Raw genomic sequence first — 17,509 nt, forward strand, 5'->3', positions numbered from 1 at the left:
CACCTCTTCGCTACTCAGTGGAGCCCTCAACAACCATCCCATTCGCCGTCACCAGGCCGCTACCTGTCGCCACAGCACCGACCTTACACCGGGGCTCTGCGAGCCTATATCCGAAAGTCTAAAAGCAGCAACCGTTTGAGGTGCGGTTGCTGTTCGTCGAAAGGACAAAGATCCTCCGCCGCCGAAGAAGACGGCGAAGAGACCACCTCGACGAAATAATACCGACACGCCGCCGCCCCAATGAAGTCAGGAAGCCAAAACTACACAGACGAAAGACGACTTGACGACGTCACGTTCCAGCTTCAGTTCAACACGACGCAGCCGTGATCCGACGCCAAGACCTAACTGCAACGCCAGACAAAGAACCACCGACCTCGACGTCCTTCTCGACGGCCACGCAGTTACCGCCTTAGTGGACACAGCGGCTGATTACTCCGTAATAATGGACACATCGCCGCCCTGTTGAACAAAGCTAAAACTGCATGGGAAAGCCCACAAATCCGAACCGCTGGAGAACCCCTCATTACGCCGACTGGAATCTGCACAGCAAGAATTACCGTTCATTACCGGACTTACCCTGCCACCTTCGTTATCCTCCAAGTGTTCAGGAGACGTCATTCTAGGCATGGACTTGCTCAACTAACACGGCGCAATCATAGACCTGAAGTCAAAATCGATAAAGCTGTCGGAAGGTAAAGCGATACCGCCGGAGAGCTCTCGTAGTCACCACGCCGTGAGTGTGCTAGAAGATCCAGTGAGCAGCACGCCGCGCTCCAGCATTATTATTTCCGTCGGCACCGAAACACGCGCTGACGTTGAAGGCGTCATCGAAGGCGACCAACATATACTGCTCGACCGTGAAATTTGCGTCGCAAGAGGGATCGCTCGACTCCACGAAGCGAAAGCGGAAGTTATGCTAACCAACTTCAACCCAGAGTTCAAGCACATCAACAAGGGCGCGACTATCGCGTACATCGGGGGAGGTTGTGGAAACCAGCAATGCCTTTGTCCTCTCAAATTCTGCCGCGTCTATCCCGATGAGCATAGTCGCCGAACCAGACTTCGACGTAAATCCAAGTCTTCATATGAGTAAGCAGCAACAGATCACAAGTCTTCTCCGACGAATAAAAGACTGCTTTTGGACGTCATCAAAGATTCGAAGAACACGGGTTGCAAAGCATCGCATAATAACCGAAGAGTGCGCTCGACCACTCCGCCAGGGCCCTTACCTAGTTTCGACGCAAGAACGTGAAGCTATTAGGCAATAAGTCAACGAAATGCTGCGCGATGACATCATCCAGCCGTCGAAAAGCCCGTGGGCATCTCCTGTAGTCCTGGTGAAGAAAAAGGACGGAACCTTACGATTCTGCGTCGATTATCGTCGATTGAACAATATCATGAAGATCTACGGATGGAAGATGCATTGGTTCGGCTCTGCGACGTTTAATACTTTTCGTCGGTGGATCTCAAGTGTGGCTGCTACTGGCAAATAGAAGTCTACGAGAGAGATAGCCAAAAGACCACCTTCATCACGCTAGACGGCCTCCACGAGTTCACGGTCATGCCATTCGGACTGAGCTCGGCGTCTGCAACGTTCCAGTGCGTCATGGACACCGTATTAAAAGGATTGACGTGTCAGACGTGTATTGTTCATTGGAATGACGTCGTTCTCTTCGCCGGCAATTTCGACGAGCACCTTAGGCGGCTTGTGACAATTTTAGAGGCCATCAAGTTGTCAGGACTCACTCTGATGCCGGGAAAGTGCCGCTTGGCTTACGATGAGCTTCTATGCCTAGGCCACGTCATCATCAAATCTGGAGTACGCCCCGACCCGCAGAAGACAGCTGCCATCGCAAAGTTCCCGCAGGCAATCGACTAGAAGGCAGATTCCTTGGCATGTGTGCCTACTATTGGCGCTTTGCCAAGGTCTTTACACGCATCGCGGAGCCGCTAACACATCTCACCAAATGTGATGTCGAGTTCAACTGGGAAACGCCGCAGGCTGACGCATTTCAAGAACTCAAACGACGCATACAGTCGCCGCCGGTACTAGCACACTGCGACGAGGACGCCGTTACCGAAATCCACACTGACGCCAGTAGCCTAGGCCTCGGTGCCGTTCTAGTCTAGAGGAGAAACGGAGTCGAACAGGTGATAGCTTATGCTAGCCGGTCGCTGTCAAAAGCAGAAGGCAATTATTCTACGACTGAAAAGGAATGCCTCGCCATCATTTGGGCTACAACAAAATTCCGCCCTTACCTCTATGGCATGCCATTCAAAGTCGTCAGCGGCCATCACGCATTGTGTTGGCTAGCTAACTTAAGGGACCCTTAAGACTCCAAGAATATGACGTCACCGTAATGTACAAGTCCGGAAGAAAACACTGACGCCGACTACTTATCACGCGCCCCATCGATCCCCCGCCGCAAGACGACGAGGACTACGGCGCCTTCCTTGGAATAATAAGCCCGAAAAGCTTCATCATCATCATCATCATCATCATCATCATCATCATCTTCTTCTTCTTCTTCTTCATCATCATCAGCCTGGTTACGCCCACTGCAGGGCAAAGGCCTCTCCCATGCTTCTCCAACAACCCCGGTCATGTACTAATTGTGGCCATGCCGTGCCTGCAAACTTCTTAATCTCATCCGCCCACCTAACTTTCTGCCGCCCCCTGCTACGCTTCCCTTCCCTTGGGATCCAGTCCGTAACCCTTAATGACCATCGGTTATCTTCCCTCCTCATTACATGTCCTGCCCATGCCCATTTTTTTTTCTTGATTTCAACTAAGATGTCCTTAACTCGCGTTTGTTCCCTCACCCAATCTGCTCTTTTCTTATCCCTTAACGTTACACCTATAATTCTTCTTTCCATAGCTCGTTGCGTCGTCCTCAATTTGAGTAGAACCCTTTTCGTAAGCCTCCAGGTTCCTGCCCCGTAGGTGAGTACTGGTAAGACACAGCTATTATATACTTTTCTCTTGAGGGATAATGGCAACCTGCTGTTCATGACCTGAGAATGCCTGCCAAACGCACCCCAGCCCATTCTTATTCTTCTGATTATTTCCGTCTCATGATCCGGATCCGCCGTCACTACCTCCCCTAAGTAGATGTATTCCCTCAATACTTCCAGTACCTCGCTGCCTATTGTAAATTGCTGTTCTCTTCCAAGGCTGTTAAGCATTGCTTTAGTTTTCTGCAGATTAATCTTTAGACCCACTCTTCTGCTTTGCCTCTCCAGGTCAGTGAGCATGCATTGCAATTGGTCCTCTGAGTTACTAAGCAAGGCAATATCATAAGCAAATCGCAAGTTACTAAAGTATTCTCCATTAACTTTTATCCCCAATTCTTCCCAATCCAGGTCTCTGAATACCTCCTGTAAACACGCTTTGAATAGCATTGGAGATATCGTATCTCCCTGCCTGACGCCTTTCTTTATTGGGATTTTGTTGCTTGCTTTATGGAGGATTACGGTGGCTGTGGAGCCGCTATAGATATCTTTCAGTATTTTTACATACGGCTCGTCTGCACCCTGATTTCGTAATGCCTCCATGACTGCTGAGGTTTCGACAGAATCAAAGGCTTTCTCATAATCAATGAAAGCTATATATAAGGGTTGGTTATATTCCGCACATTTTTCTATCACCTGATTGATAGTGTGAATATGATCTATTGTTGTAGTAGCCTTTACGGAATCCTGCCTGGTCCTTTGCTTGACAGAAGTCTAAGGTGTTCCTGATTCTATTTGCGATTACCTTAGTCAATACTTTGTAGGCAACGGTCAGTAAGCTGATTGGTCTATAATTTTTCAAGTCTTTGGCGTCCCCTTTCTTATGGATTAGGATTATGTTAGCGTTCTTCCAAGATTCCGGTACGCTCGAGGTCATAAGGCATTGCGTATACAGGGTGGCCAGTTTCTCTAGAACAATTTGTCCACCATGCTTCAACAAATCTGCTGTTACCTGATCCTCCCCAGCTGCCTTCCCCCTTTGCATATCTCCCAAGGCTTTCTTTACTTCTTCCGGTGTTACCTTCGGTATTTCTAATTCGTCTAGACTATTTTCTCTTCCATTATCCTCGTTGGTGTCACTGGTACCGTACAAATCTCTATAGAACTCCTCAGCCACTTGAATTATCTCATCAATATTAGTAATGATATTGCCGGCTTTGTCTCTTAACGCATACATCTGATTCTTGCCAATTCCTAGTTTCTTCGTCACTGGTTTTAGGCTTCCTCCGTTCCTGAGAGCACGTTCAATTCTATCCATATTGTACTTCCTTATGTCCGCTGTCTTACGCTTGTTGATTAACTTCGAAAGTTCTGCCAGTTCTATTCTAGCTGTAGGGTTAGATGCTTTTATACATTGGCGTTTCTTGATCAGATCTTTCGTCTCCTGCGATAGTTTGCTGGTATCCTGCCTAACGGAGTTACCACCGACTTCCATTGCGCACTTCTTAATGATGCCCACAAGATTGTCGTTCATTGCTTCAACACTAAGGTCCTCTTCCTGAGTTAACGCCGAATACCTGTTCTGTAGCTTGATCTGGAATTCCTCTACTTGCCCTCTTACCGCTAACTTATTAATCGGCTTCTTATGTACCAGTTTCTTCCGTTCCATCCTCAGGTCTAGGCTAATTCGAGTTCTTACCATCCTGTGGCCACTGTAGCGCACCTTGCCGAGCATGTCCACATCTTGTATGATGCCAGGGTTAGCGCAGAGTATGAAGTCTATTTCATTTCTAGTCTCGCCGTTCGGGCTCCTCCACGTCCACTTTCGACTATCCCGCTTGCGGAAGAAGGTATTCATTATCCTCATATTATTCTGTTCCGCAAACTCTACTAATAACTCTCCCCTGCTATTCCTAGTGCCTATGCCATATTCCCCCACTGCCTTGTCTCCAGCCTGCTTCTTGCCTACCTTGGCATTAAAGTCGCCCATTAGTATAGTGTATTTAGTTTTCACTCTACCCATCGCCGATTCCACGTCTTCGTAGAAGCTTTCGACTTCCTGGTCATCATGACTGGATGTAGGGGCGTAGACCTGTACAATCTTCATTTTGTACCTCTTATTAAGTTTCACAACAAGACCTGCCACCCCCTCGTTAATGCTATAGAATTCCTGTATGTTACAAGCTATATTCTTAATAATGAGGAATCCAACTCCTAGTTCTCTTCTCTCCGCTAAGCCCCGGTAGCACAGGACGTGCCCGCTTTTTAGCACTGTATATGCTTCTTTTGGCCTCCTAACTTCACTGAGCCCTATTATATCCCATTTACTGCCCTCTAATTCCTCTAATAGCACTGCTAGACTCGCCTCACTAGATAACGTTCTAGCGTTGAACGTTGCCAGGTTCATATTGTCACGTGGTAGTGACGGTGAAGAAAGAACACAGTAGCAGTACTGTGAAAGACAAAACTAGCTTTTATTGGGCGAACCTGCGCCCACAAAACAGGCTACACTTAAAGCACAACGATAGCGGCGAACACAGTCGGCGATCGTCGAAAATCTGATCAGCGGGTCAAGCGCGTCGGCTTTTATAGAGCAGTCATCGAATGTTCCAGACTAATCGTTCGGACCCGCATGCCTTCCACAAAGTTCTACACCATTCGCGTCAGGTGATGAAATCAGATAACATAACGTTCAGCGACAACAGACAGCAGATAGAAGCATCGATAACGTTCCAGAAACTTCGGATATATACAGGCGCGTCCCACGCTGTGCGATTACTTTTGTTAGGCTGCGAAACGTGGTTGCCCGATAAAGATAAGTATACGTGTCAATATTCCAAGGGCGGCCTGTCCGGAGCCAGTGATTCTTAGCACCCTCTGCTGCGTCGCAGGTCCGACCGCCGCCGTGGTCAGTTGCTTCAGAGCTGCTGGGGACTGAGGGCCGGGGTTTGATTGTTGTGTTCATATAGGAGGTTGTTGCCAAGTACTGCACCAGGGTGGCCAATCTTGCTCTGGTGAGGGAGTGCGTTACCGGTTCTGGTCACCGGGATCAGGCCACAATCCAGGCCCGTTTGTGCAATTTTATCAACACGCGGATTTATTTTTTTTAAATCCGGTGTAAAATTGCCGGCACCGGGATTCAAACCACGGACCTCTTGCACGCGAGGCGGGTGTTCTACCTCTACGCCACCACTGCAAAGGTCGAAAAGCTTCACTAAACAGCAACGAGCAGACCCAGAGCTAAAAGGCCTCGTCGAGTACTTGGAAGGGAACACCGACGTTGTCCCTAGGGCATTTAGGCGCGGTTTGTGTTCGTTCACGCTACTAAACAACCTGCTCGTGAAGAACTTCTCACCAGTCCGCGCCAGCTACCTTCTTGTTGTACCGTCGGCGCTGCGTCCAGAAGTACTGAGCGCCCTACATGACGATCCAACAACTGGCCACCTCGGATTCTCTCGGACGCTGTTGAGGATACAGGAAATGTATTACTGGCCGTGTCTGACCGCCGACATCACTCGTTACGTCAAGACATGGCGAGACTGTCAGCGACGCAAGAAACCACCGACCAGGCCAGCAGGATTACTACAGCCGATCTAACCTCCTCCCCGACCATTCCAGCAGATTGGGATGAATTTGCGGCGGCCGTTTTTGACGTCAACATCCGGGAATAAGTGGATCGTGGTGGCGACCGACTATCTCACCCGCTTCGCTGAAACTAATGCTCTACCAAAAGGCAGCGCAGCCGAAGTGGCAAAATTTTTCGTCGAGAAAATCCTGCTGCGACATGGTGCCCCAGAAATCCTCATCACCGACAGAGGAACCGCTTTTACAGCAGAGCTCACCCAAGCGCTTCTGAAACACAGCCAGACAAGTCACAGGAGGACAACTGCCTACCATCCGTAGAAGAATGGTCTCACGGAGCGCCTGAACAAGACCCTCGCCGACATGCTAGCAATGTACGTCGACGTCGAGAAGTCCAATATATGAGAAGTCGGACAATTCGCTACTAATAATTATCCAATTAGACTGAATGAAAAAATAAATAATTTGAGTATCACCAAGTGACGGCAAACAAAGTTACCTTGGTTCTATCCAGCCCCATTGCGTTTCCATATTTTGAAACTGGCTGAAGTTAGCTGGGGCACCCGGCAGATAAATCGTGTGTGAATGAGAGTGAATTTTTCAAGAAGTGCATCAACTGTTCAAATATAACCTTGCAGCAGCTAGAGATGCCTCAATCATGAAGGCATATATATATATATATATATATATATATATGTGCAGGGGGTTTCACATAACTTAAACCACTAAACCACAGACGTATATACTGGGTGCACGGCAGGGGCCACTGTCACCCTGGACTCGGTAGATGGACGGGGCCGGGGCACCAACCACTAACTTGAATGGGGCACGTCCCCTCCCCCGCTCTCTGAAGTAGGGTGGGGCCAAGTAACGTAATTTTAATTATAGGCGTATCCATATGATGGGCGGGGTCACTGCCCCCCTGCCCACTCGGTAGATACGTCTATGGTTCAAATAACGTGAAACAACACCCTGTATATATGCAATGGTGATCAACTGATCAGTAAAGCAACATATATGTGTAAAAGACGCACACATACTTATGTGCGTGTTTTTCACATATACTTCGAAACTCAATATTGCGCGAGGCTCAATGTTATTCAATGATAAGGTAACAGCATTTAGTCAATGACTTTATTGTTGGAAACTACTAAAAATGGCTCAATAATACTCATTAATATTCGACAATATATCAAGAGAATTTAGTTAACGACTTTATTGTTGGAATTTGCACAACAATGGCTCAATATCACTCAATACTATTCAACAAGATATCAACAGAATTTAGTCAACGACTTTTTGTTGTGACCTACCCAACTTCACGGTTTCATTATTGCTCTGTGGTTTCAATAATTGTGGAGGTATTGTTGAAAGGCTATTGAGTCAACAATTTATCAACAATATAGCAACATCATTTTAACAGTCATTTTCATAAGGGATCGGCTTCCGCATGGGTGTATCGACGTATAAGTATGGACAGCTGGGCTAGTTGGTTATGATTAGCATTGTGAAACTATGCTTGTGAAACTATGTGAAACTATTGTGAAACTATGCATTGTGAAACTATGTTTCACAATGCGTATCGACGTATGCCAAAAACTTGTAATTTCTTTGAGGAGATTTCGATTGCTATACGGAGCACTCTGTTATATCCTGCTTTCTCGGAAGAACACATCTAGGGGCACTTCATAGAGCAGCTCTCCGCATTACACGAAGATCCCGAAGCACACACGTGTCGGGGATCTGCATCGATATGCGAAGCTTTCTGGCCTCCTCTCAGCCATCGAAGCATCGAAGGCAGCCTACTACGGCAGGCACCGCCGGGCATCATTCGCTGCGCGACGGAAAGCGATTGGCAGACGCCCCACCGAGCCAAGAAGAAGAACGCAGCTTTCCAAACCATAATGGATTGGACACATTCTACCTTTACAGATGGTGCCGCCGACCCGACGGAATTAAAGCTATCGTACCAAGAGGCTTTAGGCAGCATGCATACAAAACGCAACGACATATTTGCGTTGAATGTCTACAAGTCGCGTCTCACAGCCTCATTTGCAGTACTCCTTGTCAAGCAGGCCTTCAGCCGTGCGGAGGCGGCCGGAATCACTGCAGCGTTGTATTGGATCCCAGGTGACCTGTGAGTTCTCATTCCAACCTACTCCAACTGCTCTACCTCCAATCGCTTCATCTCCCGAAATACTCTAGCGACGCTCAGCCCCGGCACAAGTAGCATGACAAAAGAACAAAACGACGAAGACAGAGCTCAAATAGCAGTATCAACCCGTAGCAAGAGAGAACGCCGTGCGAGTGTCCCCGAAGACCCAGATCCACTTCCCGTGGGTGATCCTAGGGGACAGCGGCCTGCGGGAGCGGCGCCTGCGACACCGGGCGCGCCAGGAAACACGCCCTCGTTTCCCGTCTCTTGACTCCCTTCCGACGCAGGAACTCGGCCTTGCTTGTGTTATATCAAAAATTAAAGTGACTGCGCTCACTTCCTCGGAGCATGTTGTTTTGGGATGAGTCGTAGCCTCTTGTAGGTGTGTTTATTATATTAGAAGCTGTACGATGCAATAAGTTTTGTAAATCCCAGAGCGCTCGGAGTGTCGGATGCCATGCAAACATTGAACGCACCAGCCAAGCTACGGTTTATGAAATATTTGCTTTTTCATTGCGTAATTCCTTAGGGAAGACAGGCGATCTGTATAATTGTCTATATTGGCTGAATCGTAGGTCTCGGGACGTTTGCCCTGTCTACTCGGTTAAACACATTTAAAAATGCTAAAACCCTCACGCTTACAATATGTCGCTGATTATCAACTGGATTAGGTAAGAAAAGTCATTTCCAGCCTACAATCACGCAATAATGTTACCGCCTAATAGTGTCATTGGCGCCCATCTATACTCTTTTCCTGTAGCTGGGCCAGCCAGAGTTCGCCGTTGAGCGGAGCGTGCTGCGTTCCCCGTTCGGGTCTCCCTACTTCCGTATCCGGCACCGCTACAAGTTGTTCATCTTCCGCTCAGCTCAGATCATGGGCTCCACAGTGGCTGCCGCGGAGCTCGTGGTCAATGACATCGTCCAGTTCGAGGGAAAGCTTGCCGCGGTAAGTACATAGTCAGACAGGGGGGGGGAATTGCCCTACCTTGAGTTTGCACGCATGTTGTAATCCTTTCAAGTATGGAGCAATATGAGCGTTTTTATTATAATGAACAAAAACTAGCCTTAAACGTAAGCTTTAGCCCGGGGCCAACTCCGACGCGGCTTATTCAAGTACATGTAAAAGGCAGGAATACTTTTCTGAGATAACCCCTGCCTCGGTTTTAATTAAATTTATTGCATTTCAGAGAGAAAGTTAAATTCTAGTGACTCTTGGAAGCGGAATTTCAATTTAGGGTGTGAATTGTGTTAAAATAATTTTAAACAATTAAAAAGTTCGAAAAAAATAGAAGCACAATGTTTACAAATTATTAGCTCCGCATCAGGAGCAGATATCGCTGTTCTGTAAACGGAATTCATGATCATTCAAAGCGGACAAATTGGATATATCATTTAACATCTTACGCGAATTTGTTACGTTGTGCACAAGGGTTCTGCAAAAACTCTACTTATGCTACAATTTCTTTTCATATTGATGTGTAACATATCTATTTGGTCCCCTTTAGATTTACTATTAGATTCAATTGACAGAATTGTGATATGATTTTTGTTTGCTTAATTACAGAGTTGTAAACTTGATAAATTCGTTTTCTGAAAATTTGCGATATTCGGAATTTTTAACAAAAATGGATGATCCAAATAAAAATTCGAAACGATAGGTCCCTAGATTTTATGTTTTAATTGTAAACGTAACAACCCTCGTTAAATTTGGTGTATTGGTTGCCAAGAAAAACGAATTTTCATTTTACATTTAAATACATAGGAGCCCCCGAGCTAAAGCTTCGTGTTAGGAGTAGATAATGAAGAGCTTGCACATTTCGCGTGCAAGTTTAGATTTTTAAACATGAGCATGTTGGGCCCAGTGGTTTATTAGCGTGCGCAGTGTAAAGAAGGAAGGAACCACTCGTCTGCCTGTTGTAGTGTTCACTGCGATTGCTTTAATCGAGCTCCGTTTCCCCTGTCCATGCGCGTGGTGATTGTGCACTTCTATTATTCTCAACACGCTGCCACCCGCGAGGAAATGGACGGGTTGGTCGATGATGACAGTGCACGGCTCTCTGACCTCTACTCGAGATTCCTCGAATACCTCATAAATGCGGACTTAAAGGGGCACCAAAGGTTACTATTAGGTCAACGTGGACTGTTGAAATACCATCCTAGAAACCTCGAAATGCTTGTTGCATGCGAAGAATATACTTATTTTAAGAGAAAATGCGTTCTGAAGCGTCCGCGTACCACTAACGCAGTTCAAATCACCCGCCCTCCGATCAACGAGTGGTGACGTCATGGTCTCATAGTCACGTTGCCCCGTCTGCGATAAAACGGCACCGGCAGACTGCGCTACGGCTTTTCTGCACAAAACGCAAACGCGCGGCCAGAAACACAGCCAAGACAGAGCCGATAGCAGCGCGAAAGCGGAACTATGGTGGCTTGCGGAATGGAAAGCGTGCGACGATAAGCTGGTTGTTTACTTTATGACGCCACCTTCGAAGCTCGTTGCAATGGACGGCCCTGACAACGACACATTGGCTCGCGATGCTGGGCTCGACTTCAGCGATTTAAGCACTGATGAACGTGACCTGCTGCTCAGGGCTTGGGCTGCCGGCATCGTTGCGTATTACTACGACGGCAACTGTATGTCATCGCTGTACATAGTCGCACATCTGTAGCTTTTCCTTCGTGAAAACCGAATGCCGCACTCACTACCCCGGCTTCGACCTGCAGTTGTTCTGGCGCTTCGGCTAATGCAGGCACGAACTACGGAACAGCGCTATGGGAAAGCATTGCTTTGAAAGGCACTCCACACGACTTCAGTAAGTCGGCGTTGAACTTGTAATCCTCTGGACGAAAGTGCAGCAATTTTTGGCTCTTTGCCAACGCGATGTGGCAGAAGTACGGCACTTAACTACTTCGAATGGAGAAGTTCACTCGTTGGCACACAGTGATAAGTAACGTTGGATTCGCCGCTGCAACTGCCCTTGGCCGTGTTCCGCGAACCGCTCGCGCATCCCACGACATTACATGGACGTGGCATTCTTACTGCTTGTTCCAAATGCAAGTTTTGCTAGCCATCAGAACCAGCGCAGCACGACGCGATAACGAAACAACTGAAACGCCAAAGCGCGCGCGCCGCATTGTTACCCATACTACTGAAGGGTAACGTCACAATGTTATTTTTTCTTAGAATCGAATAGAAGTAGACAAGTAGCATTTTCTTCCGTCTCATAACCTAATAAAATGATCTTTTTAGTACGAGTAGTTAAGTACTAGTGACATAAATTATGATGATGAGTGCCTTCGTCATCGGGCTAGTACCGGAATGTCGCGGGGGGGGGGTCTCAAATCATGTCATGCATTTACCTCAATTTTCGGTTACTGAAGTGCTGTTCGCCATTATATTGCCGCCTTAGACGTTCTAGAACATTACTTTATCACTTTAACTTGGCTTCATAGTAAGCTTTAGTGTCTCTTTAAGCACTATCTTCTAACATTATGTGCTCTTGCCAGAGTCAGGATAGCAAAGACGAACAAGATCGGCACGTTTATCGTCCAACCACCCTTCCACGGATGCAGCTGCAGTCTCCAGTTGATCTCGGACAGTTCTTTCTCTTCCATTGTTTTTCCTTCGGCTTTTCCTTATTCTCACTAAAAATTAGGTTATGAGATTTTTCGTGCCATAACCGCGATCTGATTATGAGGCACGACGAAGTGTGGGTCTCCGGAAATTTGTGCTGTCCGGAGTTCCTTACCGTGCACCTATATTTAATTGCACTGGCGTTCTCGCGCTGGCTGCCGCGGTGGCGGCGGTTGCTACTGGCGTACCGCCACGCTGCAGCGAAAGTCCAGGAATCACACGGCCATGCGCGAGCGACCGCAGGAGTCATCGGAGGGGTTTGTTTACTTTTCTTTTTGAACCACTTCATTAGGAGCAGGTCGCCCATGCCGTTCTTGTTCTCGATGTAGGCATCAGTGATGCACCGGCGCGGCGATCTGCTGTGGGTCATGACAGTTCCGCAGCCGTTACGAAGCCGACTTTGGCTTAATAGGAAGGTTTAGTTCGCGTGCTCCTATCTAAATACATGTAAAAGGAGAATTCGTTTTTTTCGGCAAGCACTGCACCAGCTTTGACGACGTTTGTTGCATTTAAGAGAAAAACTTAAACTCAAGTCCACTGTTTCTTTCTAATTTTTGAGTTAGGTTGTCAATTTTTCATAAAAAAATGATCAAAAATCAGAAATTTTCAAAAAACGAAACTCTTAAGTATACAGCTCTGTAACTCAACAACGAAAAATGCCAATACAATTCTGTGAATTGCATGTTTTAGTAGATCTAAAGCGGACAGAATTGCTGTTACACATGAATCTAAAGCAATTTTGTAATACGAAAATACAGCTTTTGCAGAACCTTTGTTACGAAGGTAACCAATTCACGTAAGATGTAAAGTGACAATCGAATTTGTCCGCTTTCAATGATCTAATGAATGCCGTTTACAGAACCGCGATATCTGTTCTTGATGCAGAGCTATGTATTTGTAAACTTCGTGCTTCTATTTTCTTTAAACGGTTCAATATTTGAAAGTGTTTTTAAGAAAATTCAGGACATAAATCGAAGTTCGGCTTCCATCAGTCACAAGAATTCATCTTTCCCTCTGAAATGCAACGAATTTCATTAAAATAGGTCTAGGAGTTATTTCAGAAAAACGTTTTTGCGTTTTTACATCTATTTGAATAGGCCGCGTCGGAGTTGGGCCCGAGCTAGAGCTTCCTCTTAAGTCGTCGAACGGGCAGTCTGGCGGTAGCGGACAGTGCGAAGTAGCAGTCCGGAAATAGCTACGTCGGTCAAACAAGGTGACCTTTTTGGTTGAAGAGATCGATGTAGTCGCATAGGTCCTCGACGGAGTAATAGCGGTCGCGTGGGTCTGTTCTAAACCGGGGTGGCTGCACGTAGCCGTCTTTTTCAACAATAACGTAATCGTTCGGGGGACAGTTGTGTGTCCTTTTTGTCTTTTTTGTCGTTGTGGAAGGGCAGAGGAAGCCTCGAATTTGTCGTCGATATGTTGTACTCATGGGGCCCTATGACGTAAAACTATTACAATCTCTTTCTATTCCAATATCCTGACGCCAAATTTACCTTATACCCGACGCAAACATTGGGCGACCACCCACTGCATTGTTTGAAATGCCCAATCAAACGCGCTCCTCGTTTACAGAAGGCCAGTTTTCTTTTCTTTTCTTTTGCTTTGAAAGCTCATAGTATTGCCTACATTGAGGGTTTTTTTTTATCAAATTTGCTGACAAGATGCGAGGAGCACGTTGATGTGCAAAGGGTTTCAGTATAGGACCGAGCCATCGCAGTGAAAATAGATAACGCGCTGCAGAGAGTGGTGCCGGCGTCTTTTATTGATCCGCTTCCCCTTACTTAGCTTGCGGAAGCTGATGAGAAACCGCGATGGCGTGCAGCGGAACTTTAAAAATGCCGCCAGAACGGATCCTCAACAAAAAATAGTTGGCAACGTGATGCAGTATAGGTACGGAAAGGGCTCAATAACATCATATTGCCACCGAAAAATGTTTATTATTAGCAAATAAATCCACGCTCCCCGCCCAATCCGAGTAGCTAGTGCCTGAACAATCTACAGGCAACCATTTTCTATTCCGTTCAGAACGGGGCAGTCTCTGGCTATTAAAAAAAAAAAGATCTGTTTTGTTTTGCATACTATTGCGTCTTTAACGCGTATAATTCAGTTTGATGCGGTGAGTTTTCGTGGTTTATTGACGTTGCGTGACAGTCAAAAAGAAGTGGGCGCAGTCCGAAAAGGCTTGATCAATGGTCGTGTAATATGGCGATAAAGGCGTCGAATCAGAAATAGTTTTCTTACTCTCAGTCTTATTATGCATAATCAGTGTGCACACATCACATCAGATAATGCGTTTACGCTGTTTCCGGGATGTCGTGTGAGAGACAGGCTAATTGAGAGTGGTGCAAACATGTTTTGGCCAGTCACGAAGGGTTGACTACAGATTTGGAATAAAAAAATTTGGAATACCTTTACGGTATAACACCCACGGGATGCTGTAACGCAAAGCTAAATGGTCAAATAAAATCAAGTCCCCACCCACTACGCCTGTCTGTGACGCGATGTCACGAAAACTACGAGAACGCCCAACCTGATATGACATGTGCCTACTGATTATGCATGGTTACACCGAACGGAAAAAAGTAATCACTTCTCATTCGACGCCTTTTTCGCCATTAAGGAAAAACGGGTCGTTCAGCTAAATTCCATTTGTCAAACATTTTTGGTTTGCGCCTACTTCGCCGGTCTATAGCGCGACGACATAAAACCGCGGTAACTTACCGTGTGAAAGTGACGTGTACGTGTAAAAGACGAACATCCCGAACAAAACTTAATTTTTTTTCTGAATAGCTGTGGTTTATCTGTTCCTAAAGGAAAAGAAGATGACTGCCCCCCAATCGGTGTGGCAGTGGCTACTCGGAGCAACCGGGGAGCTTGGATTTATTTGCGTATAAGAGGTTCTGCTTGGAGTATGGCATTATTGAGACCTTTCGGCACGAGTGCATGCTAACTCAACTTTGTTGAGGATCCGTTTTAGTTACATTTTTAAAACTTCTTTTGAATACTGCTGCAATTTTGAACGAGCCAACGCGAAGTAAGTAAGCGGAAGCGGACCTATTGCAGACGGCGGCACCAACCGCCTCATCTATGGTTATCCACTTCCACTGCGCTGGCTCGGCGCCATGAAAAGTATTTCAAATCAGCTTGCTCCTCGCCTCTTCTCAGCTCATTAGATAAGAAAAACTGCTCAATGTAGGCAATCCTATTCGTTTTCAAAGCAAAATAAAATGACATCCTATAAAGGAGAAGCGCCTTTGATTGGGCTTTTCAAACAATGTTGCGTGTTACTGCCTGATGCTTGCGCCGGAGGTCACGTATGTTTGACGCCAGGAGATTAGAATAATAACAGATATGAATACTTTTTCGTTATAGAGCCCGTGCTTGTGCATCCGAATACGGCATCGTCGGTGGTGTTGGTTCTCCTCGCTGCGTTGGCGGTGGTGGCAGGAGCAAGAGCTATGGTCAACGTGTCGTTTATATTTCCGATGATAGCGAGATACGCTCCGAATCTGCCGCACCGCGCGTACAATGTAGCACCAGTGGGCATGTGTGTACGGATCGTCATCGAAAGTGGGGTGTACCATTCGGCTGGTCGCTGACACTGAACCCTATAACGTAAAACTATGATAATATGTATTTATTTAAAACACCTGACGTCAAATTTGCGTAAACGCTGACACAAGCTGGGTGCAGTGACCCGCAGGGTTGTCTGAACAGGCCAGTCAAACGCTCTCCTCGTTCATAGGCGGTCAGTTTTGTTTGCTTTAAAAACGAATAGCATTGCCTACAGTGAGCCGCTTGTATTATCTAATTGGTCGACAAGGGGCGAGGAGCAGGCTCAAGCGGTGTAGGATTCAATGGGGCCGAGCCAGTGCACTCAAAGTCATTACCGGAACAAGAGGACGGTGCCGGCATTTGCGATTTCTACGCTTTCCCTTACTCAGTTTGAGCTGGCTGGTCGAAAATGGCTGTGGCATGGGACGAAATGTTTAGAATGCCGCTAAAACGGATCCTCAGGAAAGAACAGTTGTCAAATCGAGGTCGTAAATGTGCCGAAGGTGCGCGAAAACGTCACACGGTCACGCAAAATCTTTTATTAGAGACTTTTAGCTCATCCGCTATTCCGGCAAACAGGGGCGGTTTGGATGTGCGGTGGAGCAAAACGTGAGCGGCCGGAGTGGTGCAGCCGCCTGGTGGCATAGAGTTCACCCAGACAAACACAAAGCTAAAATTGCAGTAACCCACTATATCCTACTTCGCTGCTTGTGCAAGTTTTCGCGAGAGGCGCAATGGGGAACCAGCGCTGGAGTTTTCACGGCGCCTGCAGCGCCGCCATGGTGGTCAGAACGTGCACAATGCAGCCTCCCCCGCGGACGAAAATTGTGTTGCGTGCCCTTAAAGTCGAAGGAAAACAAAAAGGCGCATACGATACTGTTGCGTATACAAGTGCCACAACTAAGTCGGGATGATGGAGGATGTATCCTTCTGCGTCATTCCATCTAAACCCTACGAACAAGAACGGAGGCGGCGTTGGATCCAAGCAGTCAGGCGAGCGGAGTAAGCTCCCGTCTTGTCGCCCTGTCAAGCGGTGTCCGGATGGTTTCTAAATCAAATTTCGCGTGTATCCTTGGTTTATTCGATAGTGAAGACAGTCAGCCATGGCAGACAGTACCAAACAGCAAAATCTGCAGTCGGTATTTCGTCGGAAACAAAATGAGCAATAGCATGCACCATCCGGCATATGTACCATTTTTCCTTCGCAATGCCACCGCCAAGCCCCTTCCAACGCCACCGCACCAAGTGAACGATACGAAAGGTAAAAAGTATCCATTCATTGCCAAGAATTATGAGGGAGGGAAGCTGCCTTGTAATACGAGTTGTATGCGTATAGTGCCGGCGCACGCGCTACTAAGCCACCTATGTGTTTATAAAAATGCGCATGCGGATGAGGACTCGGCGCTGAGATGCATCTGGCAAATTCATGTAATTAATGCTAAATGTAGCCACGATTGTTGCGGATCAAGCAGCGGGGCACTCAAACTTTTGCTTGCGCGAGTCAGCTGATGCGATAAAGCTTTCTTCTCCATTGACAGCTGTGGCGAAGTAACATCAGAATTTTTTATGCCTAGCCAGAGAAATATGGAATATCTACAGGCCAACTAATACTTACGAAACCATAGCGC

General features: G+C 46.9%; 1 protein-coding gene across 15 annotated transcripts in view; it reads left to right on the plus strand.

Annotated features, from left to right (window-relative positions):
• The window catches only part of LOC135898235 (neprilysin-1-like), a 521,227-nt gene that overhangs the window by 332,766 nt on the left and 170,952 nt on the right, over positions 1 to 17,509 (plus strand). For all 15 annotated transcript variants that reach the window (XR_011514790.1, XR_011514789.1, XR_010563291.1 and 12 more), the window contains exon 16: positions 9,450 to 9,635. Coding sequence is in view for 10 of the 15 variants with exons in the window: in XM_065427075.1 (XP_065283147.1) it covers positions 9,450 to 9,635 (186 nt within the window). In the remaining 5 variants the exon portion in view is untranslated. The remainder of the gene's footprint in view (positions 1 to 9,449; positions 9,636 to 17,509) is intronic.

This window comes from Dermacentor albipictus, chromosome 5, assembly GCF_038994185.2.
Source record: "Dermacentor albipictus isolate Rhodes 1998 colony chromosome 5, USDA_Dalb.pri_finalv2, whole genome shotgun sequence".
NCBI classification, from domain to species: domain Eukaryota; kingdom Metazoa; phylum Arthropoda; class Arachnida; order Ixodida; family Ixodidae; genus Dermacentor; species Dermacentor albipictus.